We start from the raw sequence: 24,092 nt of genomic DNA on the forward strand, positions 1-24,092 counted from the left end.
GGGAGAAAAACTAAAAAAAAACCGGGAATAGCAGAGATCTGTAATAATAATAGGTTTCAGTGTTAAGTGTTTAGTGTTAATAATTTAATGAGTTAAGTAATATTTTTTTGTTAGTTTTTTCGCGTTAAAGTCTGCGACAGTCGGCGAAGGGCAGGCGAAAGAAAAGGGAAACAAAAAAAAGAAGGGGCAGATAGAGTTTTTTTGTTGTACTCGAGTGGAATGAGTCGCCCAAAGTAAGAGTGGAGCGAGCAAAGAGTTGAATTTGTGAGTGAGGTTTTTTTTCTGTGTGCCTTTGATCTACTCCCGATTGGAGTTCACTTTACAGGTCCAAATCTCCTCCGGGAAGCGCTTCGTCGGTGGATATGCGGATCATCGGGTGAGTGAGTGCGAAGTACAAGAGAATTTAACCCTGGCAATTCCACTCATGAAAGAAAAGAAAAGAGAGATTTAAATAATTACATAATTCCCCCTATTGTTTGTTCCGTTTCTTCCCCCCTTTCGGTCTGGCTGTTGACTGTCTTTATATATGAATCCCGAGATAATTGTTAGTTATATTCCTCATCATTATTAAGCCATTTTATTGATATTCTTTTTTTTTATTCTTTTACTTTTTATGCGTACTTTTTGTTGGGTTATGTTTAGTTTTAATTTAGGAATCGCTCAGTTTTTAGTCATAATTCAATAAATTTTATAATGTTTTAGTTCACAATTTTTTTGCCTTCGGCTAGCCAAATGCCCCTGAGGGGAAAAGCGTTCGGGGACAGGTCGGAGAAAGGGCCAATTATGTGTTCAGGCAATTTTAGGTCCACCTTAACTCTCGTCGTAGCACGCATAAATTATAACTTGTTAATAATGAGGATAGGCATCAGGTGAGAGGAGGGCAAGATCACCACCCCAATTAGCCGACGAGCATTCCAGCCGGGAATAACCGCGTGCGCCTTTCTCCCACCCCCCAACACCCAGCCTGGTTCGTTACAACAATACAGCAACAGTGATTTCTGGAACAAATGTATTAAGGGCGGAGTAAGTAGAGCTTTATAGCGAGTTAGCAGTTGCATCTATGTTCAGTAATGAATAAAGAAACGACCTATCAACACGCGAGAGATGTAGATCTAAATGGATAAAGTTTGTTTTGCGAAAACACTGTGAGGAACCAGTGTTCCCACGGGCCGAATTCGTCTGAAGCACAGCCGGATAAGGCTGAGGAACGGCTGGATAAGGCGAACGTCAGTCCGGGTACCCGCGGATATCCGGATGCGGCGAAGTAGCCAAGGGCTCCCAGGGAGGAGAAGTACCCCGCTCTCAGAGAGGAAGACATGCGAGAGGTAGAGGAGACGGCGGGATCGGGCCGGCAGTGGCCCGACGCATGTCCTGGGAACACGCCACCGACCGGGTTCCGTTGCGAGTGCTGTGGAAACCAGAAGACGTCAATGGAAAATTAGCGACGCCAAGCCGGGGTCCCGTTAAGGCGGGGTTATAAAAGGAGGCTGCGGCGACGGAGCGAGATCTTTCGCAGATGAGTTGTCGCGCGTGCATATTGTACCGCGCAGAACGCAGAAGTAGTAGTCCGGTACTGTTCGAAGAGTGTAGTGAAGTGCATACGGAAAGCAGAGAAACAGGTCCCGCCTGCCCATCAGAGTGCGTCTAAGTTAAGTGGTGATCCACATCCACCGACGGAATCTAGGAGGGGAGGGCGAGACGTCGAGTGCGGATTAGAGTGGCGGGCCAAAGCGGACGCTGAGGTCGATTTGCGCCAATCAATAGCATCAACGCTGTCACACTCGACGAGAGCCCTGTGTGTGGTGGAGATCCATAGTTAAGAACCATTGTCATATCTAACGCCACATAAAAAAATAATAATTATATTACCGACGAGACAGTTGTTATTATTTGTCGTTGGGGGAACAATACAAATTCGTTGCACCGAGCCTGCTAACCGCTGATCGAGCCCAGCTAACTTAAGCGGCCTAAAAAGAAGGTTCGTTACAACACTTTATGTGGCAAGGAGCCATGGAACTGTCAGCACAACCAGATCGGGTACACCCAAGGGTGTAAGAGACTATTAGTCGAGCTAAGGGCGAAAGCCAGGAGATCGGAGACTGCGTTGCATGGGGAGCCAAAGTCCCGCTGCTATCGTGTGTTTTGGAGTCTGGGGCTCTAAAATTGGCTCTGAAATATTGGCTTCCTCTGGGTGTAAGTAAGGGTGGATAGTAGTGGAGGAGAAAGAGGAGAAAGCGATGACATTCGAACGTCATCTAACGGGGAGACCGGCTCATATTGGATGGGGGCGTGCCCATCTTCCTTTTAGAATTTGGATGTCCAGCGACCACCATCGCTCTCCGAATAGAGCCAAATAACGATCAGAAATTTAATAAAAAACGAGGGGGAACGTTGTGAGTTGCTGCGGACACCGCAACTCTACAGTTACAGTCCTTTGTGGGGGCGGGAAGGTGTGGGGCGAAATTCTGAGATATACGTTTTATAGTGAGATCTTACAGAAGTGCGGATACCAAATTTGGTTACTCTAGCCTTAATAGTCTCTGAGATTTGTGGTTGCCCCAGATTTTCGTCCTTTGCGCGGGCGGAAGGGATGTGGCGAAATTTAGACACGAAACGGTCAAGGTCCGATCTCTCAGGAGTGTGGATACCAAATTTGGTTGCTCTGGCTCTTATAGGTTCTGAGATCCTTGAACTCATATTTTGCAATTGACAAAACCGACCAAGAAACCTGTGTGTTAGAGAGAGACAGAGCGAGAAAGAATGAAATTGTTTTCTTGATTCTGGCTATAATATTTATACGATCTGGTTCAGATTTTGCACTTTAGAACATATAGTTATCCTCTACGATTCTGCGTTTTTGGTTTTATCTTATCTTTAAAAATGTGGATGCCACATATTTTCGTCTTTTGTGGGGGCGGAAGTGGGCGGGGCGAAGTTTTGAAATATCTTTGTAGCAGTGACATATCACAGAAGTGTGGATCCAAAACATTGTTGCTCTAGCTCTTATAGTCTTTGAGCACTAGGCGCTGAAGGGGACGGACGGACGGACAGACGGACAGACAGACAGGGCTCAATCGACTCGGCTATTGATGCTGATCAAGAATATATACACTTTATGGGGTCGGAAACGATTCCTGCTGGACGTTACACACATCCATTTTCACCACAAATCTAATATACCCCAATACTCATTTTGAGTATCGGGTATAAAAAAAAATTTCAAGTGCAAATTAGGAAAGAAATATGATCAAAGCGCGAGTGGTCTCCATCAGCCGCAAAGAATATTCGCGGAGTTCAGAAAGCCAAGTGCTTATACACGGAGCGTTTTCCGCATTAATGTTAATTCACGGATGGAGGTGTGTTAGTTTTTTGCAAACGAATTAAAGTCTATATATGAAAGCGAAAATACGATCGATCCAGTTGAGCATTAGGCAATAACTATTTATTACAAATCTAGGTGCTTGAGCACTGAGCATAAGAGAGAGAATACAGTGGTGAATTTAGTACAATAATGGTGAGAGTAAATACAAAAAGTGAGCGTAGGCTCTCTATTTTACGAGGGTCATTTGAGTAGTTTATTTCGATAAAAGTGTTTGACCGAACATCCCGGCCACGTTGAAAGGACTGCTTTCAAACCACCGGAAGAATTGTCAACTTGTGTATTGGCCTGCAACATTGTCCATTTGTTCCACCCGTACAAGTCCATCCTTCCCAAGCACAGTAGACTACACTCGGCCTAGTTTCCAGCGCAGCGGTGGCAGGTTGTCCTCATGGATGATGATCAACGTGCCCTCGGTGAGGTTCGTTGAGGGTGCTGTCCACTTCGTGCACGATCGTAATTCGTTGACGTAGTCAGCAGACCATTGCTTCCAAAACCGTTGCTTGACGGCCGTAATCGCATCGTAGCGGTCCATACTTGACAGCTTGATATTCTCGAGGGACCTCTCAGGTAGTGATCGCAATGATTCACCAGCCAAGAGATGACCAGGCGTGAGAGTGCTACAGTCATTTGGGTCTGACGAAAGCGGCGATAGCGGGCTCGAGTTGAGGATCGATTCTATCTTGACGCTGACAGTGCTCAACTCTTCAAAGGTGAACCTGGTGTTGGTCAGCGAACGATTCAACAGCCCTTTGCACTCTTGACTGCCGCTTCCCAAAGGCCTCCGAAATGAGGTGCCCTGGGAGGAATAAAATGGAATTTAATAAAGTCAGATGCGCAAAATTTATAGATTTAATCTTGGGTCTGCTTTAAAAACATAAACTTTTTTAGTTCCTGCAGTTGATTCGATTCCCCTACAAAGTTAGTGGCATTATCGCAGAAGATGTCTGCCGGGAACTTGCGACGACCTCCCATCCGTTTCAATGCACTTAAGAATGCTGACAAGTCAGAGACTACTTCGATGTGAACGGCCTTGGTGAGAAGGCAAACGAACACGGCTATGTATGATTTTGTAGGTCCCTTTCCTCGAATGCGTAGATATGTGTTGATGGGTCCAAAAAAGTCGACTCCACAGCGTTCAAAGGGTCGAGCAGGAGGGTGTCGCGTAGGCGGTAATAAACCCATCAGTTGTTGTAGTAGCTTTGGTCTGTAGCGAACGCAAAGTACAAGTAAAGTAGAATCAACGGTTATTATAATGTTTATTATTTATTCCGTCGAAGCGAGAATTATTATTCCTCGTTTGAGGTCTTAGACAATCTAAATTTACATGAAAATGAAACCCTTAATATTAGCTCCCCGGCCGCCGGCTGCGCAGTCGCCGGTGCATTAATCTGCTGACATGGCGCACGCGCCGGTGTTATGTTGAGCAGCGGCAGTTTCCCACGTTCCACGTCCCCATAGCTGTTGTTGGGCTGTCTGGGCAAGTGTCTCTGTCAATGCTGCAACTCTCGTGTTACGCGACGAGGCATGTGCTGTATTTCGCTCATATCAAAATGTTTAAGCTCATTGACCCGCTGTAGGGTCGAGAACCAAATGCAGAGGGAGGGGTATCCGGCTGGATCGGATAGTTTACACAGGAGCGGACAATTCGACGTGCGTTAACGATCCAATCCAACCGAATGAGAGCGACTAAGGCTTTAGGTCCAGCGTGATAGTTCCGACGATGCAAATGGCGAATACAAATTTGGACTGACTCGGCAGCAGCAACGGATGTTTTTGACCGTCTGGTAGGTCTGAGTATTCCAATCTTCCACCAACCTTGATAAGTTCAAATCCGTTCACGACTTCTAAAAAGGGAGTATGAAACTTTAAGCTGCTTTTTACTGGTTTTCACTTCTGAAGTAAACGGATGTCCTCTACAAAATGAGTTTGTTGAATGTTCCAAATAAGGCAATGTGAAGCAAAACGAAGTTTATCTGGCGTCGGTTGGGTTGTGGTAAACGTCGATTGCTTCCGACATCTCCTTATGAACCTAATCAACCAAGCAATGAGACAAAGACTGTGATTGCACGAGCTGATATTATCGACGATGTTGAGGATATTATTTGTCTCCTGTACGGCAGCGAACAAACTTTAAACTTTTTCTCCGAGTTAACCTCGTCAATTCGCGCCCGTTACAGCCTCGCGACAGAATATCAGCAGGGTTTTGATGTGTTGGCACATAGCGCCATTTTCCATCAGAAGATATATCCTGAATACGAGCTGTGAGTCGCACCAAAAATAAGATGTGATAGTGTGTTTGCTGAATATGGCCTTGACTTTGTTATACAACTGAGAAAGTAGATGTTCACCGAATAGTTCAAGCTTCGGCAGAGACTGTTTCTTCACTGGTGCTACTCTTGACCTAGAAGTGAACAATGTCACTGTGACCTGTCCAAGCGAATTCTCCGAGTGTGCTGCTGAATGAGTTTTCTGAAATGTTTATTTCCTTGGTAGATTCATCTTTCTGATTTCAGTTTTTAGTTTGAGGAGTGTATCTATATCATCAGCCCCACACAAAAGGTCATCAACATAAAAGGCAGTTTTAACAGCAGCACCTGCCAGGGGCCATGCATCCTTAAAATACACAGCCAAGTTATGCAAATAACGAGAAGGCTTCGGTTCCCAGTAGCAGATCAATACGTTTAGTCCTATAAAATGATTCGTCAGCCAATAGAGTGTTGGCAGGTAGGTTCCAATTCGATATGTCGATCTCACTAAACATTGTGCTTTTCTATGATTTTCATTTTCGTACCGTTGGTTGATGTTCATGGCGCAGTTAGTGATTTTATGGCCAGAACTAGAACATAGTGTACAAGACGGATTAGTGATAGCAAACGACGACTTTATTTGGTGATTAGAGCCACGATTTGACTTATTTTCCAGTTTCCAGACGAATGGAGAAACTGACAGTGGCGTTCCAAAAGCTGTGTGCATATTAACCAGGTTGGCAGAGTTTTGTAGTCCTGCGATTCCTTCCACTTGTTCCGAGTTTGCTGATCACACTTTTCCATTACAATATAAATATATAACCATATATATGAACGTGAACAATATTCTCAAGTTTGTCGATGGACTCCGACGAGCTCAAAATAGCGGATGCCTTATCCAATAGGCTGCGAAGTTGCTGACTGTTTGACTTTTCCACAGGTTGTAGTGCTAACAATGCATCAATACCTTATAAAAATATAAGAGTAGAATTATCAAAACGGCTGTTGAGTTTTTCTAGGGCCTTCAGATAGGTTTCGCTTGTAACCTGAAATGCCTAAATTTTATTTAATGCCGCCCTCGTGAGGCAGGTCAGCAAATAATTAAACTTTTCTATATTTGTCAATCTAGACTCACGCACAACAATTTGCTCGAACGAGTGAATGAAATTCTTATAGTTTGCATAAGTTCCGTCAAAAGTGAAAACCTTGGTATGGATGACTTCACTGGCGGTGGGTAGTAGTCCGGCGAAAAAATGCTGGCGTCCAGATCTCCTCCCATTTTTTCCTTTATGGATAGCTTGATTGCATGTATATATCCACCACATCTGCCCGTCCTTCAGCATTCGGATTAAGGTCTTCAATATTAGCTTGGACATTTAAAACATTCTTAAAGTACGTTTCTAAGATGTTCAATCGATAGCGAAGCTCATCATTGCATATCGGGATCTCCGATTTAGCATCTAGCACAGATTTGATCCGAGATATATTGCGTTTTATATAGCTCGTCATACGGTCGTCATTTTGTTGTGTAGTGTAATTACACTAACACAGAACTAGATTTTCAAAAAATAACGCAGGAAAAAACAACAAAAAAACGCAGCAAAGCAGCAGCAGGTAAAGCAAAGATGAGCGCAGTTCCAAATATATTCCAATAGAAAGAATGCGTTGATCGATGGACCAAAGCAGGTTTAAAGCTTTAAAGCGAACGAACCGAGAATGCAAGCGCCGTTGAATGTGTTGTGGGTGCCAAGCGAATGATAAATTTAAGCGAAAATGGCAAGAGCAAAGCGAGGACAATGAAACCACGATCGAGATGAACAATTCTCATACGGTTTTCGGAACTTTCGATGGCAGCTGCGAGACGAGCGATTGTGGTTATTATTGCTTTTGTAGATTGCGATTAGTTTAATTAATCACAGAAGAATTAACACACATGTCCCACGTTGGGCTCCAAAATGTTTGAACACGGAGCGTTTTCCGCGTTGATGTTTATTCACGGATGAGGGTGTGTTAGTTTTTTGCAAACGAATTAAAGTCTATATATGAAAGCGAAAAGTCGATCGATCCAGTTGAGCATTAGGCAATAACTATTTATTACAAATCTTAGTGCTTGAGCACTGGGCATAAGAGACAGAATACAGTGGTGAGTTTAGTACAATAATGGTGAGAGTAAATACAAAAAGTGAGCGTAGGCTCTCTTTTTTACGAAGGTCACTTAAGTACTTTGTTCCTTAAGGGAGTTTGAACGAACACCAAGATTAGGCCGGCCACTGGGGCCAAAATTGACGGGTAAGATAAAAAATGGGATATCCCAGTTCTTTTAGGCCGAATATGTCAGAAGGTTTTTTTTCCAGTACTAGGTTCTGCGCCCAGCAGAAGGGTGCTGGCGGAATAGCTACGCACAGATAGCTGATCCTACGCAGCGCATATCGAGGTAGCAGAGGCGCAGTCCAAATCTCAATAGTCTCGACTTTCGCGTGCAGCCGGGTCGATGTCGCTGAGGCTGCGGCTACAAGCGGGACGGAAGAAAGTTCGCGAGACCAGTGATCCAACCCGAAAGACACTACCCTTTCCCCCAAGCATATCCAAAAACATAAGAAAAGTTCCTCTAAAAGTGGCCCTGATTCTTTACTATCCAGTTCTCTAGAACCGTTAATATGGCCTGAGCATACAATTATGCATGAGTTCCTTCTCAAAGATTCGAACTCGAATCCAAGAATTACCGAACATGCTCCAAAAAACTGATGTACTATTTTTCCATGCACTATAAGAACGTTGGCAGTTTGTTGGGCAAATTGCGTCAAATTCATACTAATAGTACGTCCTTTGATTTCGATGCCATCGCGTCTACCGAAACCTGGCTTAACTCTTCTGTCAATGATCATGAAATTTTCATTGATAGTTATACTATTTATAGAATGGACCGCCCATATTTTGCAGGTGGGGTTCTGATTGCAGTTTAATCTGTTTTCTCATCTGAGTTATTCCCATTCAATATCATCTCTGGAATTGAATTTATTGCAGTCAAAGTTCGTGTTGGCTCGGCATTTTTCTATTTATCCTGCTCTTACATTCCTCCCAGGTCTGATGCTGAGCTTTACTTACACCACCTCTCAGCAATTAATACTGTCGTATCTGCCTTAGGGTGCAATGATCGAATTATTGTCATGGGGGACTTTAACCTCCCATTTCTTTCTTGGCTGGCTTGTGATGACCCTAACCTGTTGTTTCCCAATTGCCATAATGACTTTATCAATGCCCTAACGGATATTTCCCTTGTCCACATTAATGCCGTTAAAAACATTAGGGACAGACTTCTTGACCTCGTGTTTGTTGACGATGCTTCTCTTGCTACGGTATCTATAGCAAGCCCAATATCACTCCCTGAAGATCCATACCATCCAACTTTGTCGATATCCCTGGAGTGTACACAATCTGGAGGTGCTGACAGTTCCATGGCTCCTTGTCACATAATTGTTTTCGCAAAACAAACTTTATCGATTTAGATCTACATCTCTCGCGTGTTGATTGGTCGTTTCTTTATTCATTACCGAACATAGATGCAACTGTTAGCTCGTTTTATAGCTCTATTTACTCCACCCTTAATACATTTGTTCCAGATATCACTGTACCCGTATCGTCCAAGCCTCCTTGGTTCTCCAAGTATTTGTCATACTTAAAAAACAATAAATCCCGGCTCTATAAAAAGTACCAGAAGTCGGGCTCCACGTTGGCCTTAGCTTTATACTCCTCCGCTCGCTCTCTGTTCCTTGCCGTCAATAGTCAGTGTTATGATAATTACCTTTCACAATGTAGTAGTAACTTTCGTAGTGATCCTAAAAAATTATATTCGTTCGTTAACTCTAAGCGTAAGTCAAACGCTTTTCCTGCGTCCCTTCATTACCAGAACAAAACAGAAGCTTCTGCTGTTGGTATTGCAAACTTATTCGCTACCTTTTCCCAAACAACGTACTCGTTTCATAGTTACAACGCATCCACTCCCTATCCGTACCATCTTACCCCACGCTTACAGCATTTTTCTGCCTAGTTTCAAGGAAAGCGTTGTTCTGGAAGGTTTGTCATCTATGGACATATCGTTTTCTGCGGGTCCAGATAAGGTACCAAGTTGCATCTTAAAACACTGTCCCAGTCCCTTTGCAAACCCTTGACCTTTCTCTTCAACCTCTCCTTGGAACAGTCTTGTCTCCCAGTAATTTGGAATGGGTCATACATCATTCCGCTTCACAAAAAAGGTTCAAGATCAAATATTGAAAACTATCGTGGTATCGCAAAGCTTTCCGCCATCCCGAAGCTTCTTGAGTTCCTGGTCACCTGGCAACTGCAACATCTTTGTTGCAGCTTGATATCTCCGTCGCAACACGGTTTTTTCAGACATCGTTCAACATCGACTAACCTTCTTGAGTTTTCTAACCTAATCCACCGTGGTTTTCAAATTGGTTTGCAGACGGATGTAGTTTTTACTGACTTCAGCAAGGCATTCGAATCTGTGAACCATGCTCTGCTTATTCACAAGCTCTCTTTATTAGGGTTCCCAACGAATCTTCTAGATTGGATTTTGTCCTATCTCTCTAACCGTACTCAACGTGTTTTGTTTTCTAACGTGTTGTCAAATACTGTTAATAATGACCTTCCTCAAGTTATAACATACTCTACTACACTTATGTATGCTGATGATGTTAAAATCTGTCTTTCTTACTCTGATTGGTATTTGCACACACGCCTTCAACTTGATCTAAGTGAACTACTATTGTGGTGTTCAACTAATCTTCTTTTTCTGAACCTTTCCAAATGCAAACTTATGACATTTTACCGTCGCGCTCCTCATTTTGTCCCATATGTTCTAGGAAATCATGTCCTTGAGCGAATTTCGAGTTCAAATGACCTCGGAGTCCTTTTTGATCATAAGATGTGTTTTAACACCCATATAGCTGCAACTGTAAATAAAGCTAAGGGTGTTTTAGCGTTCATCAAGCGTTGGTCCAAGGAGTTTGACGACCCGTACGTTACGAAATAACTGTACATCTCGTTAGTACGTCCTATATTGGAGTATTATTCTTGTGTGTGGAGCTCGCAGTATAAAGAGCAGCAGGCTGTTATTGAATCCGTGCAAAAGCAATTTTTAATTTTTGCCCTTTGGAACTTTAACTGGGACTCAGGTAGAATCTTGCCACCCTACCGGTCTAGGCTAAATCTTATTGACCTGCCGTCGTTGCACCATCGCAGAATATGCAATGGCGTAATGTTCGTGCACAAGCTCCTTCTTGGGACTGTTGACTCCCAAACTCTCGTAGGTCTGATTGACTTGGCCGTTCCATCTAGACCTACCCGTACTTTTAGGCCTATCCATCTACCCATATATAGGTCTAATTATGTTGATCATGAACCTTTTAGGGTTTTATGCCATAATTATAACTCCCTCTGTCAAACCCTATCCCCTGTCTCTTAGACTAATTGCATGCAATATTTATAATCATTTAAATTTAGCTAACTTTTTACTTATATTTTTCCGCCTTTAGTAGCTAAGTACCATTATTAACAGATAATTGTTAATTTAATAAATAGATACAATAAAATATCTAATAAAATAAAATAAAAGGTCATATAGGTAGGTCAGCAGCGAACTCTCCCTAGGGAGAGTACCGAAAATAAGCAGAACCGGATAGCCAGCGGGTGTTCGCGAAGTAGCAACTCTGACGATGCTCTTGTGGTGCCGCCTTGTATAAGTAGCTCACACACTCCTCTATCTACCTACCAACATCCCCACCCCCACAGTCAGCTCACACCCGGCCGGTCTAAGAGTGTTAGGGAGTTGGTAGCCCCCCGTTCTAAGTATGCCCTATCCGGTCAACGTGGATCTCTGCCCGGACGGACCGTACCCCTTCTTTGCAGCTCGTCGGAAAGAAGGGAAGCTTTTAAAAAAAAAACAAAACACCAAAACGAGTCTGGCATTCCCCAAATGCCAACAGGGAGCAATCCCAAACAGGGGAAGGCAGCGGCCCAAAGGCCTGGCCCGACCCGCAAATCAGCAGGGAAAACCTGCGCGGCGGAAGATGCTAGGGAGAGCCCAAAGGGGTCCCATCCCGGTGTCAGGGTGGGTGGTGAATTGGCTCCCAAAACCGATACCTTGGCAGAGTGGCTATGCAATCCTGCGGTTGCTCTGCTTGCTGGTAAAGTGGCGGGTGATGAGTCACCATCTACTAGTGTCCAAGCCAAATCTTTTACATATGCCGATAGAAGGAGTGCTGGCAATATACTCCGTCGGCAGAACGCAAGCCAGATGTCCAGCCCGACGGACAAATGGATAAAGAAGGTTGAGTGGGCCTCGAAGGTGCTGCCGAACTTTGGCAAGGAAGCACCGAAGAAGGAAGCCCCTCAGCCAAAAAGGCAGCGCTCGCAAGAGACTCCGGGGCCGACACCGAAGCGCTCCAGAGTACTGCCTAATACATCATTCGCGCAGATTGCCAGAGAAAGGACGCTGATTGGCGTCCTGGACAAATGCAGCGTGGACTCCCGGATCCCTAGGAACCAGTGGAAGTGTGTGGAAGCGGCACTGGCCGACCGCTGCTTCGAGCTGCTGGAAAAGCAGCCTGGAAGCACCCGACGATCACACAGAGATAGACCCAGAGGGCTACTCTACCGATGGCACGCTGAGATGCGACTTCGAGGCGATGTGTTGCCACGAGGAAGTCGAGGACGATCCGGATGCCGATATTACAGTGGTGGAGAACACTAAGGATGTCCTTGAGGCTCCTTCAGATCAATCTCCACCACTGTAAAGCAGCATCCGCTGCTCTTATACTCCGCCTCGAAGAGAGCGGAGAGAGATCCAGGAACCTTGGATAGTGGGAGACAAGGTTTGTGGACTAGGGTCGAAGGAGTACAAGGTAATTGTAGCTCAACATGAAGGTAAAACCCGCACCTGCATTCTCGCCAGAAAGCACCTTAATATCTTTCTGCTCCATAATTATAGCGATAGCGACAACACGGCGGCAAGCCTAGAGCTGAAAGGGACACATCTAAGGCTGATGTCGTCCTACATGGCCCATGAGGGAAACGATCCTCCCAACGACCTTGCTCGCAAACTAGCCAGCGACAGCGAGAGGTCGGACATAACCCTATTAATAGGTTGCGATGCCAACGCTCACCACACTCAATGGGCGAGCTCAAACACAAATGTAAGGGGTGAGTCACTTTTCAGCTTCATCCTTAACTAAAATCTATTTATTTGTAATCGGGGCAACGACCCCACTTTTATAATTAAAAATCGACAGGAGGTTATTGACATCACCCTAGTGTCTTCCAACCTGTTAGACATAGTCAAGAGTTGGCAAGTCCTTGATGACCACTCTTTCTTTGACCACAGATACATCGAGACCACACTATCCCTCGAGTCTCCGAAACCTAAGGACTATATTAATCCCAGGAAAGCCAACTGGGAAAAGTATAGCTCAGCCCTGGAGGACTTAATCCCCTCCAAAGCACCATCATGCCCTGACACAAAAGACGACCTAGATCGCCTAGTGAACAGGTTCACAGAAGCATGCAACAAAGCCTTCGCGGCAGCATGTCCCTCTAGCAAACCTAGGGGGAAAAAGAAACCCCCCTGGTGGTCAAAACAAATAGACATCCTACGCAAAAACTGCAAGACCCTCTTCAACAGGGCCAAAAGCGCGAACGAGGAGAGCCACTGGGCAGACTACAAAATCAGTCTGTCACTATATAAAAAGGAAACAAGGAAAGCAAAAAGGGCCCCTTGGTAAAAATTTTGCTCGGAAATTGAGGAAACGTCAGAGGCCGCAAGGCTTCGCAAGATTGTCTCAAAAACTAACCCCTCGGTAGGGTATCTTAAAAGGAATGACGGCACGTGGACTAACTCCAGTGAGGAGTCCCTGCACATTCTACTAGACACGCATTTTCCAGGGTGCACAACCATCGAGACGGTACATCTTCCAGGAGAGGGACCGGTAACCTCGATGGATCACATCCTCACAAAACGTAACATAAGCTGGGCAATAAACAGCTTCAACCCGTTCAAATTGCCAGGCCTAGACCAGGTAATCCCGGCCCAACTTCAGAAGGCCGGGGATACGGCCATCAACTGGCTACAAGGTATTTTCAGGAAGATACTGGATGTGGGTACAATCCCGCGAACATGGCTTAAGGCATAGATAGTCTTCATTCCCAAAGCTGGGAAAGCCTCGCACTCAGCTGCAAAAGACTTTAGACCAATCAGCCTATCGTCCTTCCTCCTCAAAACCTTTGAGAGACTCGTCGGGCTGCAACTGAGGACAACTATACACCCTCAGTTGCTGTCAGGCGCACAGCATGCCTACCGGAAAGGAAAATCCACGGAAACGGCTCTTCATGAAGTGATCTCTGCGGTAGAGAAATCTCTGCATCACAAAGAGTACTGACTCATAGCCATTCTCGATATTGAGGGAGCTTTCAACAAAGTTGTACCGGGCGCTATTACAGAAGCCCTGACTGACCTGGGGGTGGACCGTCACTTGGTGATGCTCATTGATCAATTGCTCACATGCAGGACGGTGACATCATAGATGGGATCGTCCGCCCAGTCAAGGTATGTCAACAGAGGCACCCCGCAAGGTGGTGTCGTGTCTCCTCTTCTGTGGAACATAGCAGTCAACAAGATTCTATGTGACCTAGAAGGGGGGGGCTGCAAAGTCGTGGCCTATGCGGACGACGTTGCGATTATCTTCTCGGGGAAATACCCCCAAACACTGTGCGACTTAATGTCCACAAAGCTAGCGCAACTGTCGGATTGGACAGAATCGCGCGGTCTGGGAGTAAATCCCTCAAAAACGGAACTCGTACTATTCACAAATAAATACAAGGTCCCGCCCCTCAACCATCCAATACTACAAGGATGCAGGCTCTCCTTTAGCGACAGTGCCAGTTACTTAGGGTTGGTAATTGACAAGAAGCTTAGCTGGAACCTGAATGTCAAAGACAGAGTGAAGAAGGCAATGACTGCACTCTACACATGCAAAAAAGCTATTGGGCTAAGATGGGGTATGATCCCAAGCATAGTCCAATGGATATATCAAGCTATAGTTAGACCAATACTACTCTACGGAGTTACGGTGTGGTGGGCGGCCCTATAAAAAAGGGCGAACACCAAGCAACTGGGCAAAGTCCAGCGGACTGCCGCCCTATGTATCAGCGGAGCTCTTCGCACCACCCCAAATGATGCGCTAAATGCCATCCTATGCCTACAGAGCCTTGACCTCGCAGGAAAGAAACGGGCAGAAGCAGCAGCAATACGTCTAAGAGACTCAGATCAATGGGTGACACAGTGCATAGGTCACTCAGCCATATTAAATAATAGCAGTACCGTCCCCTCAAAAACAGACTACCAAGTTCCAAGAGAGTACACAGACACTCCCTTCGACACAATCATCCCTCACAGAGACGAATGGCTCGACGGACTCCCAGGCCCAGATGGGGCCATAAACATCTTCACAGATGGATCAAAGCTGGACGACAGAGTCGGAGGGGGAATCTACTCTGAACAGCTAAACATAAGGCATTCCTTCAGACTCCCAGATCATTGCAGTGTCTTTCAAGCGGAAGTCATAGCAATCAGGGAGGCTCTAGACTGCCTACAAGCGGCTGCCGTCACGGCAACCAAGCTAAACATTTATAGCGACAGCCAGGCTGCGATCAAATCGCTAAGTGCGATTTCCTCGAACTCGGCCACCGTGGCAGACTGCCGCAAATCTCTGCACGAGATGGCTCAGCAATTTGCTATTAGCCTGATTTGGGTCCCGGGCCACCGGGACATCGAGGGCAACTGTATAGCGGACGAGCTGGCCAGATCTGGCACTACAATCCCCCTTCTCCAAGACAAGGAGGATATCTGTATGCCAATGGCCACCTGTAAGCTCATTATAAGGGAGCAATACAAGCGACTAACAAACGATATGTGGCAAACAGTGCCACGATGTCGCACAACTCGGCAAACATGGCCGACCATGGACATGAAGCGCACCTCCGAGCTCCTAAAGTTAAGCAGGAAAAGGTGCAGAGTAGTCACACGTTCCCTCACGGGACACTGGCTAATAGGCACCCACGCTAACAGGCTGGGGGCCCCACATAACGATTTTTGTCGCAGCTGTAGAGACGAGGAAGAGGAGGAGACAGTGGAACATCTGTTCTGCTCCTGCCCAGGTCTCAGCAGAAAAAGGCTACAGCACCTGGGCTCAGCCTTTCTACACTATGTCCTAGGAGGATAGCGAACTTTGTGAGAGCATCTGGATGGGATAATTGCTGACAGGAAGTCTCACAACGCAGGAAGGAAATGATCCTATGCGGTATCACAACGGGCCGAAACCGGCCTAAGTGTGACGGGTTCCGAGCGAACCCGGCAGCTGCCTCAACCTAACCTAACCTAATATTCAGGAAAGTTTGAAAGATCTCATCGATATTTGGCGCAACAACAACCGAAAAAAAAACGAGGGGGAACGTTGTGAGTTGCTGCGGACACCGCAACTCTACAGTTATACCCGATACTTCGTCAGTATGGCTCTCCTCCGGCAGACGCCGCTAATATTGAACGACACGACAAAGAGTGCGTGCGAGAGAGACAGAAAATCAGTCTGAGCGTGACGTCGGGCGCTGCGTAGCCACTGCAAATTGAGTTTCTTGCTTTTGGCTACAAAAATGATTCGATCTGATCCAGATTCAGCAATCTAATAGATATGGTCATTATCTATGATTCTGCGTTTTTATACCCGATACTCAAAATGAGTATTGGGGTATATTAGATTTGTGGTAAAAGTGGATGTGTGTAACGTCCAGAAGGAATCGTTTCCGACCCTATAAAGTATATATATTCTTGATCAGCACCAATAGCCGAGTCGATTGAGCCCTGTCTGTCTGTCCGTCCGTCCGTCTGTCCGTCTGTCCGTCTGTCCGTCCCCTTCAGCGCCTAATGCTCAAAGACTATGAGAGCTAGAGCAACGATGTTTTGGATCCAGACTTCTGTGATATGTCACTGCTACAAAAATATTTCAAAACTTTGCCCCGCCCACTTACGCCCCCACAAAGGGCGAAAATCTGTGGCATCCACAATTTTAAAGATACGAGAAAACCAAAAACGCAGAATCGTAGAGAATGCCCATATCTTTTAGACTGCAGAATCTGAATTGGATCGTATTATTATTATAGCCAGCATCAAGAAAACAATTTCATTTTTTCTCGCCCTGTCTCTCTCTAACACACACGTAGCATAGGCGGCTTTGCTTAGAGTAAAACATTAGCGCCTAGATCTCAGAGACTATAAAAGCTAGATCAACCAAATTTGGTATCCACACTCCTAATATATCGGACCGAGACGAGTTTGTTTCAAAATTTCGCCACACCCCCTTCCGCCCCCGCAAAGGATGCAAATCTGGGGATATTCAGAAATCTCAGAGACTATTAAAGCTAGAGCAACCAAATTTAGTATCCGCACTCCTGTTAGATGTCACTATAAAACGTATATCTCAAAATTTCGTCCCACCCCCTTCCGCCCCCACAAAGGACGAAAATCTGTTGCATCCACAATATTGCAGATTTGAGAAAACTAAAAACGCAGAATCATAGATAATGACCATATCTATCAGATTGCTGAATCTGGATCAGATCAGATAATTTTTGTAGCCAAAAGGAACAAATCAATTTGCATTGGCTACGCAGCGCCCGACGTCACGCTCAGACTGATTTTCTGTCTCTCTCGCACGCACTCTTTGTCGTGTCGTTTTATATAAGCGGCGTCTGCCGGAGGAGAGCCATACTGACTTAGTATCGGGTATAACCGTAGAGTTGCGGTGTCCGCAGCAACTCACAACGTTCCCCCTCGTTAGTTTTCTCGAATGTGCAATATTGTGGATGCAACAGATTTTCGTCCTTTGTGGGGGCGGAAGGGCGTGAGGCGAAATTTTGAGATATACGTTTGATAGTGAGATCTAACCGGAGTGCGGATACCAAATTTGGTTACTCTAGCCTTAATAGTCTCTGAGATTTGTGAATATCGCCAGATTTTCGTCCTTTGCGGGGGCGGAAGCGGGTGGCGAAATTTTGAAACAAACTCGTCTCGGTCCGATATCTTAGGAGTGTGGGTACCAAATTTGGTTGCTCTAGCTTTTATAGTATCTGAGATCTAGGCGCTAATGTTTTACTCTATGCTACGTGTGTGTTAGAGAGATACAGGGCGAGAAAAAATGAAATTGTTTTCTTGATGCTGGCTATAATAATAATACGATCCAATTCAGATTCTGCAGTCTAAAAGACATAGTTATTCTCTACGATTCTGCGTTTTTGGTTTTATCGTATCTTTAAAAATGTGGATGCCACAGATTTTCGTCCTTTGTGGGGGCGGAAGTGGGCGGGGCAAAGTTTTGAAATATTTTTGTAGCAGTGACATATCACAGAAGTCTGGATCCAAAACATCGTTGCTCTAATTCTTATAGTCTTTGAGCACTAGGCGCTGAAGGGGACGGACGGACAGACGGACAGACAGACAGGACTCAATCGACTCGGCTATTGATGCTGATCAAAAATATATATACTTTATGGGGGTCGGAAACGATTCCTTCTGGACGTTACACACATCCACTTTTAATACAAATCTAATATACCCCAATACTCATTTTGAGTATCGGGTATAATCAGTCTGAAATGGGATTTACAGTAAAATCAATAGCGTTTTGGAAAATGAAAAAAAATAAAAATAGATTTTAAAAAAATCAGTAATTTTGAATCCTTTATTAAAAGAAACCTGAAGTGCAACAAAACGATGAAACAGTTTATGACCACCCATGCTTAATGGATGGCTTCTAAAATAACAATAATTGTTGATGAAAATATACAAGATTTAAAAAGATATAGGTCTGCGTATAAGCATGCCAAAGAAGAATGGCAACGGCAATAGCAATGATGGGAATACGGAAATAAGAGCTTTTGCGAGCACTCAGCTACTATCATACATAACTAACTTTAGCGAAGCCCTTTAAAATCATTTTCACATCATTTTAATCGCAGTTTCGTGTAACTATTCTATAAATTCGGAAACATTTGGTTCTTTTGTGAGATAACTTTTTGCTTATATGTATATGCCACGGATAGGGTGGTACCCAATGTCCCCAACGATTAAAAAAGTATTAGTCCACGGGTTTCAAATAAACAATTCGACGTTGGTTCCACTTGGATGTTTGGGAGAAAATGCTTCCGAGGCACGGAATAAAATGTACAAAAAGGACAGATTATCACATGCAAGGAAAAATAGTCGGGTAAATACTATGACTGACATTTGTTATAGAGCGATAGATTTCTCCGTCCTGAAGGGTGGTGATGGGGGTATGTTGCAAATACAAGTACAAGTATACAAGTATATGTACAAAATTTAAAAGCTCTAGCCTTAGGTAATCATTCAAAGAACAAAAATTCTCGAGAAAATATAGAGGAATATTTTTGTAAAGTCCAGTCAAAATTAAAAAAGGGGTCAACATTTTAGATGGTTTTCAAAACAAGTTTTTCTATAGAAATGCCTACGCAAGTGACCATATTTAGAATCATACGTTAAATAATCTAATTTTTTCCACCTGAAGCGTGCAGTATGTGAATAACAGTTGGCACACCTTTTAACAATTTTGAACTTTTAGTACTCATATCTTCTAAACTAAAAGTTATTAATTATTATTATTATTAATTAATTATTTTGAAAATTAGATTTTTTAAATTCTGTAAAATTCTCTATTAGATGCGTATATTCATTTTATCCAAAGCGCTAAAAAAACCTTCGACTTTTACCACCTCCTTTCGGTTGGTTCCCCCACTCTGCGGCGGTCCAGATAGCTCCACAAATTTTTAATAGAGCTTAGATCAGACGGTTGGGGTGGCGGTTCCATGACTTTTGGGCAGTTACATATGTATATAACAGCCAAGATCTTTCTTTATGGGCCTTTTGCGTTGGGTCATTGTCCTTCAATGTGCTTGTCCTACAACTTCAACGTGCTGGCAATGCTTTAATTTTTTTTCAAAAATTTCCGGAATCGAAAGCTAAACTCTTTGCCGACCACGGAAAGTCCGATTCAGCCCAAATCATTCGACGTAAAAAGCGAAAAACAGCGGGGGTAGTGTCATGGTTTGTGGCTGCATTACTAGAAAATGAGTGGGAAATCCTGTTTTCATTGAGGGCATAATGAACGAAGACTATTACCTGAAAATTGTCTTCGCGTTTGAGGTTGAAAAAACAAAATATTAATGTTATTCCCTGTAAATACTGACTGACAATTTGGTGCTACCTTTGAGTCTGCCATTCTTTATTACCATTCCTTTAGGCAGTAAAAAGACTTGGTTTTCAGGCTCAAAGTTAGAGTATTTTTGCATGTCGTCATTAACTTCAGCCTGCAGCTCTTTTCATAATGTTTGGAGTATACAATATCTTTTTCCATCATCTTGTTCAAGAACTACAGTACTTCAAGTACGCTGTCACTATACCACTCTAATCCGTCTAGTTTTCCCATCAGATCATATGGGTTTTATAGCTGATTTAAGGTCTAAGCCTGTCAGATTTTTTAAAACAATATAGAACCACTGAGTCAAACATTTATTTTTTCAAATTATTGAATTATACATTTTAACGGTGTATTTAGTATATACATATGTGCATGTCGCATATATTCCAAAATTGTAAAGGAAGGATCTTGAACCATAAATGTTTCTCATAAATTGAAAAGATGTAATCTGCACCGTGTTTAATATTCATGGCATTTTTAATTTAATTTATCATTCTCAGATTTTATTTATTTTCTGTACCACATCTGGAGAGTCTTCATGCGTTTTACTTTTTTCTGCAACTGTAGCACACCGTACATTAAAGCTTCTGCGGTAGGTGGACAGCCTGGGACATATATGTCGACAGGTATTATTCGGTCGCAACCGCGAACTACAGAGTACGAATAGTGATAATAGCCACCGCCGTTGGCACAGCTTCCCATAGAAATAACCCATCGTGGCTCAGGCATTTGATCATAGACTTTACGCAAAGCCGGTGCCATTTTGTTGGTCAATGTACCAGCTACAATAATTACGTCTGCTTGGCGCGGTGATGCTCGGAATACCACTCCGTAACGATCCATATCATAACGTGGTGCGGCGATGTGCATCATTTCAACAGCACAGCATGCCAAACCAAATGTCAATGGCCATATTGAACCCTTACGACCCCAATTTAACAGATCATCGAGTCTTGCTAATGACCACTCGGCCACAGAAGCTTGCTTTGTGCCAAACGGTGAGTAACCTTTCTTTTCTAAAACTTTGGACGAGTCTACAACCGGCAGAGTTTGTTGTCGACGAACCCAAAAACCATTTAGTGCAGGCACTACAGATACCGCGTTCGAATTTTGACATATGATTTGCAGACACTTGGGTATGGTCGTAGATAAAATAGATGATCGTAACATTGTTTTTTTGTTCTAATACTCCTGAAAACAATAAAATTTAGGATTGAATTTTAGAGAATATATCGAAATACCTATTTATGTAATACGTTTCCGAGAACAGCAAGGGAGATGCAAGAAAATTTACGACATTTTAGTCAGTGCTCATTAAATATCGATAATAGTATCCTAAATCATAAAAGCGTTGAACTGGAACAATATAAATGGAACGAGAAAACACGCGATATATATACAATATATGTTTCTGAATCTGCACACGGCACATATTGTGGGAACGCTTTTTTTAAAGACGAAAAAAACCGTGAATTGGTGTACCACGAAGAACAGATCCAGCTGGAAATTATTATGGACAATCTTCTACAGATAGCTCTGCAGCACCAATAGCAAATTAACTTATTAATTCAAACCAAAACTTTTTTATGTTGTGCCATCAGCTAATTTTTGACGGATGTGAAACTGTGTTTCACATCTGCCACAAATTCCCACCATTCCACCTTGATGTGCTCAATGAGCGAAACATATCTGTCGAACATATGCGATGTTACTAATCCTTACGTTTCTAAGCGATATTTTTTTGTATAACAGTGTTTTACAGCCATAAAAAAAAAAACAAAAACCAGAAGGTTGAAGTGGAATTCGAAGAAAAAATAGGGTTTAAAACCATTTGTCACGATATAATTGCGGGCTTGCGGTGACCGCGAAATAAATCTGATGTCGACTAGGACAGATCCAACTGAAGCCCCAGCAATCTTTCTGCGGACAAAGCGCCCCAAAAACATAACAAAACTGGACATCCTTCTGGGAGTGAACGGGAACTGCTGGAAGTCCAGAAGAAGCAGAAGAAATAACAGGTGAAGCAGCAGGAAACAAAAGCGAGAAATACTCCAGCATATTGCGAGCAGCCAAGGCCAAGGCAACTTCCAAACAGAGCTTCTGCGTCTTTAAGGAGAGTCCCAAGAGTTAGATATACAGGCAGGCTCCGTTTTTCATTTACTTTTGCGGATTACGTTTTCAGCCAAAACGTTTCGTTTTCGTTTTAAGGTGTTCCATTTTTCACATATTTTTTTTATCGATATGTTACATTTTGAAGTCCGAATTAAATTGGGCGGGAAACAGCTGTGCTCACCCAGATTTTCTGTTGAGCGCATGTTACAAGCACAGTCTGAGCTGTTACATGCACATTTGTGCTGTTATACGCAAAAATTTATTAATTGCCAACGTTCCGATAACCAAATCGGAATGCGTCAGCTGCTTACACCAAAACGAAATTTGTTGTTGCTGTGGCCAATTTTTTCCGAGTCAACTTTTAGGTTGGGTTAAAATAAAATTATTTATGAAGAAAGCACAAGTTAACTTATCCTGATATAGGTATCAAGTTTATGTTAATGCATCAATAAGTCATCTATTTTTTTCCTTTTGCAATTAAGGTTCGTTTTGTTGTATAAAAAGCCGTTTACTTTTCATTTCGTCAACGAAAATGTTTTCGTTTTGAAAACGAAGAAATCTTGCGGAATGGAAAAAAGAGAGCCCCAATTTATGTGATTTCAAAAGTAAATCGGAAAACTTTTGTGAATGTGAAAAACGGAGCCTGGCTGATAGTTAGTAGTTTAGTTATAGTTTTGTTGTAATCAGCTCAGCTATTTTTTTTGATGGATGGCAGATGGTGAAAGTGGAATCACATCTGTAAAAAAATCCCACCGTTTCCGTTGTGTTGGAGTAGCTTTGCCTGCTGTTTTTTTTAGAGGTTTTGTGACTGATGATTTATGGTCGACTTTTTCCATGATTTTAATTTTTGTCCTGTTTTTTTTTGTTACGAACCTTTGTTTTCTTCGGGGCAAGGCCGGCTAGCCAGTCATCCCATGGCTGGGTACTTCCCAAGCCCTCAAGTCGCACAATATACCAACTAATTGGACATCTCGAACAAATTGAAACAACAAAAGTAACCGACAAAAAAATGCAAACGGACTCTACTCGACAAACAATATTACAGTAACTTCATTCAACACAGACGTGGACCAGGTCGAGGTGTCGATGTTTTACCTCTGACGTACCCACCCTACCTGAGATCCGAATCACGACGTTCGGGATCTCCGTGCCATGTGCAGCAGCCTTACCCTCCCGTTGCTGTGGCTCCTCTTCCCACCAGACGAAACGATTAGCAATTCATTTTTTTTCTTATAATTTTCACGTTAATTTCCTACTTTTACATGGTATCATTGCTAAACTAAGCCTGCCTATTCATTCCCCCTTCATCTTATCATTACGGGCGGTTAATAAATAAATAGATAAATATGAATAATTAATATAATAAATATAAATAAGTTACATGTAGATATAATGTGGGCGGACTTAAATTAGGGGATTAACAAATACATATAAATGGAGACGTCTAACAAAAATAAATAATGGGAGTAAATAAGTTAATTGATGATTTTTTTTTTCTCTCCCTAAATGGGCGAGGGACCCGCACTACGTGGCCAGGATAGTTTTTCTAGACCAGCAAAAAGCAAGCCAGGATGGCGGAGCGGTGACCTATTCCTCTTGTGCTTTTTGGGTATACTTTCCGTCCCGCTGGTCAGCTCTAAAGATCCTGGTGTTTCACTGATCTTAATCCCTTCTTCTTTCAAAAATAAAAAAAATCACGGCACTTTCTCCGTCAACCGGCGCGCATGCTCCTCCGTTGCGGGAAATTATAACTCTGAACCCCCTCTTTGCTTAGCTGCTCTGTATGATGCTCCCGGGCCGCTGATCCCCATCGCTCTCTCTTCTATCGCCCTTGAACTAGGTTCAAGGGCATGGCCTGATTCGGGCTGCTGGTGGCTCTCTTTCTTTGGGGTGTGGGTGAGTTGGCTTCGGGACTTATGGGATGAGATCGGAAATCTTCTCTCATAACGGCTCCGGAGAGCGCGCGGAACTCTCACTCTCCAGGACCAGGTGGCGCCACTCTTGCTAACCTCTTCCCCTTAAATTTTGGCC

General features: G+C 43.6%; 1 protein-coding gene and 1 long non-coding RNA gene across 6 annotated transcripts; one reads left to right on the plus strand and one right to left on the minus strand.

The window, feature by feature from the left end:
• The first annotated feature begins 647 nt into the window (after positions 1–647).
• Positions 648–1,875, plus strand: LOC117184922 (uncharacterized). 4 transcript variants are annotated; one of them, XR_004470387.1, is made up of 3 exons: positions 648–869; positions 964–1,023; positions 1,081–1,875. It is a non-coding gene; the product is annotated as an uncharacterized lncRNA (long non-coding RNA). The 4 variants fall into 4 exon arrangements; XR_004470388.1 differs by having other exon boundaries at positions 648–1,023; positions 1,103–1,875; XR_004470389.1 differs by having other exon boundaries at positions 648–1,023; positions 1,111–1,875.
• Positions 1,876–20,243: 18,368 nt separating this feature from the next.
• Positions 20,244–21,298, minus strand: ND-20 (NADH dehydrogenase (ubiquinone) 20 kDa subunit). 2 transcript variants are annotated; one of them, XM_015188945.2, is made up of 2 exons: positions 21,191–21,298; positions 20,244–21,140 (listed from the first exon to the last, which is right to left on the minus strand). In XM_015188945.2, the coding sequence occupies exon 2, from the start codon at positions 21,117–21,119 to the stop codon at positions 20,457–20,459; it is 663 nt and encodes a 220-aa protein (XP_015044431.1). In that variant the 5' UTR covers positions 21,120–21,140; positions 21,191–21,298; the 3' UTR covers positions 20,244–20,456. The 2 variants fall into 2 exon arrangements, with proteins under 2 accessions (XP_015044431.1, XP_001352261.1); XM_001352225.4 differs by having other exon boundaries at positions 20,244–21,131; positions 21,191–21,274.
• Positions 21,299–24,092: the final 2,794 nt, after the last annotated feature.

Source organism: Drosophila pseudoobscura, chromosome X (assembly GCF_009870125.1).
Source record: "Drosophila pseudoobscura strain MV-25-SWS-2005 chromosome X, UCI_Dpse_MV25, whole genome shotgun sequence".
In the NCBI taxonomy this organism is placed as follows: domain Eukaryota; kingdom Metazoa; phylum Arthropoda; class Insecta; order Diptera; family Drosophilidae; genus Drosophila; species Drosophila pseudoobscura.